The following is a 2,574-nucleotide window of genomic DNA, read 5'->3' on the forward strand; positions in this document are numbered from 1 at the left end:
CTCATGGAGGACACTGGGGAGAGACACCACCAAGACACGTCAATATACACACACACACACACGCACGCACACACACACACACACACACACACACACACACACACACACACACACACACACACACACACACACAAAGAGACACAGACACACACACACACACAAAGAGACACAGACACACACACACACACACAAACACACAAAGAGACACAAACACAGACACACACACACACACACAAAGAGACACAAACACAGACACACACACACACAGTCCTAAAGACACCCCAGCTCACCTGTCTTGTGCACGTTGCCACACTGCCTGTGGTGGTCCTGGGTGGACGGGGGGTGCGGGGGGGGGCTGACCATGATCTGCTGGTGCAGGTGGAGGGGGGAGGGGTAGAGCACCGACAGGGGCTGCAGCATCACGGGCGACAGCATGACCCCCGACCCCTGGATCACCCCGCCGGACCCCAGGGTGGAGGCCAGCACCGCGGAGAAGGGGAGGTGGGGGGGAGGAGGGGGGAGGGAGGGGGGGGAGGCGTGGCGGTGGGGCGGGGGGGAGGCGAGCGGCGGCGACACGCGGCTCCCGTAGCTGTACGGCGAGGAGGGGGGGCTGCGGTAGGAGGAGGGGGAGGAGGCGGAGGAGGAGGAGGGGGGGGAGGAGGAGGACGAGGAGGAGGAGTTACGCTTGCTGACCGACAGGTCCACGGGCTCCAGCTGCGTGTGGGTGTGTGTGTGCGTGTGCACCGGGTGAGGGTGAGGGTGGGCCGAGGGGGCGAGGGCGAGGGCGTGGGCGTGTGTGTGCGCGTGAGTGTGCGCATGGGACTGGGAGAAAGGGTGCGGGTGCTGGGAGGGGTGTGTGTGTGTGTGTGTGGGGTGGTGGTAGAGGTGGGCAGCGCTGGCGGGGTGGGGGGAGAAGATCACACTGTAGGTCTCTGCCGGGGTCTTCACCAGTGAGGGGTAGGCCTGGTAGATAGACTGATGGAGGGAAGGAGGGAGGGAGGGAGAGGGACAGAGGGAGGGAGGGAGGGAGGGAGGGAGAGGGAAGGAGGGAGGGAGGGAGGGAGAGAGGGAGAGAGACGGAGGGAGGGAGGGAGGGATGGAGGGAAGGAGGGAGGGAGGGAGAGGGAGGGAGGGAGGGAGGGAGAGAGACGGAGGGAGGGAGGGAGGGAGGGAGGGAGGAAGAAAAATAAGTTAAGTTAAGTTATAAGTTTAATTATACGTTTAATTTTCAACGATTACGGTACATTTGAAATACAGTCAAAACAACCAAACAGTATTATTACCGTAACATCTGGAATGGAAGGCAATGACAGTGAGTGTGTCAAACAGGCCTAGGTGTCTTCCTATTGGTTGGCAGTGTGTATGTGTCAGCGTCTTCCTATTGGTTGGCAGTGTGTGTGTCCATTGTATGCAAATGTCCTGTTTGTCGGAACCGGTCAGTCTAGACACGTCGGAGAGAGTGTGTGCGTGTGTGTGTGTGTGTGTGTGTGTGTGTGTGTGCGTAGGTCACAGGCCTACTCTAGTGTATGTGGAACAATGCATGAAGAACATGCCGAGGCATGTGTGGGAGGATGGGAGAAAAACACACACGCACACACACCCTTCCCCCCCCGCCACTCACACACACACACACACACACACACACACACACACACACACACACACACGCATCTTACCGTCTCCATGTCAGTCTTCAGTGGGTAATCATACATCAGCATGGCTGCACAGGCCTCGCCCCTGGAGAGAGAGAGAGACAACACAACTATCAACACACACTCACATCCCAAACAAAATATATCAAGATCTGATCAAAACAGACATTCATTCATCAATCACACACACACACACACACACACACACACACACACACACTAATTTACCCCCTAAGATGAGGACTCTTCTGTGTATTTTTATTTTATTTTATTCTACGTTTTTGTCACTGCACAGAGTACAACGAAATGTATTTTAGGCTCTAGCCACAGTCAGCACCCCTGGAGCAATTAGGGGGTTAAGTGCCTTGCTCAAGGTCACAACGGCAGTGGTAGGTAGGCGCCTTAGATATGACACCAGCGTTAACCCTCCAGTCACCAGCTCACATGCAGCCCCCTCCTGAGGCGGGGGGATCGAACCAGCTACCTTCCGATTGCTAGCCGGCCTCTCTAACCCCCCAGGCTACCTGCCGCCCCACATTACGTACACAGCGGTGGTGACAGACAGATGTACAGATGTATCCTTTCTTTCAGAGCAGAGAGGAAGGGATGAAGGGAGGTGATGAAAAGTAAATCACTTCAAGTAGACAGGGAGACAGGCCTGGAGTTAAGTGTAGGGACACTGAAGGGTGTGTGTGTGTGTGTGAGTGTGTTTGTGTGTGCGTTTCTGTCTCTGTTTTTCTGCTTGAGCTGTAAATTGCACCAGACAATAGCGCCACATATTTTTCTGCCATCTTTGACACCTCCGCTCCTCCCCCAAACTCTCTCCATCTGTCCCTCAGTCCCTCCCCCGCTCCCCGTCTGTCTGTCCATCCGTCCCTCAGTCCCTCCCCCGCCTGTCCGTCTGTCTGCCTGTTTAAACGTA

General features: G+C 56.0%; 1 protein-coding gene across 1 annotated transcript in view; it reads right to left on the reverse strand.

The window, feature by feature from the left end:
- Positions 1-1,737, reverse strand: part of LOC308175158 (Krueppel-like factor 3) — a gene marked incomplete at its 5' end in the record, with an annotated part of 5,150 nt that extends 3,413 nt beyond the window's left edge. The window contains 3 exons of the mRNA XM_080550877.1: positions 1-13; positions 291-975; positions 1,677-1,737. The exon at positions 1-13 is cut by the window's left edge and continues 135 nt beyond it. Of these exons, the coding sequence (XP_080407003.1) occupies positions 1-13; positions 291-975; positions 1,677-1,737 (759 nt within the window). The remainder of the gene's footprint in view (positions 14-290; positions 976-1,676) is intronic.
- Between the last annotated feature and the right edge of the window lie 837 nt (positions 1,738-2,574).

Source organism: Nansenia antarctica (genome assembly GCF_963989245.1).
Source record: "Nansenia antarctica genome assembly, contig: SCAFFOLD_403, whole genome shotgun sequence".
In the NCBI taxonomy this organism is placed as follows: Eukaryota; Metazoa; Chordata; class Actinopteri; order Argentiniformes; family Microstomatidae; genus Nansenia; species Nansenia antarctica.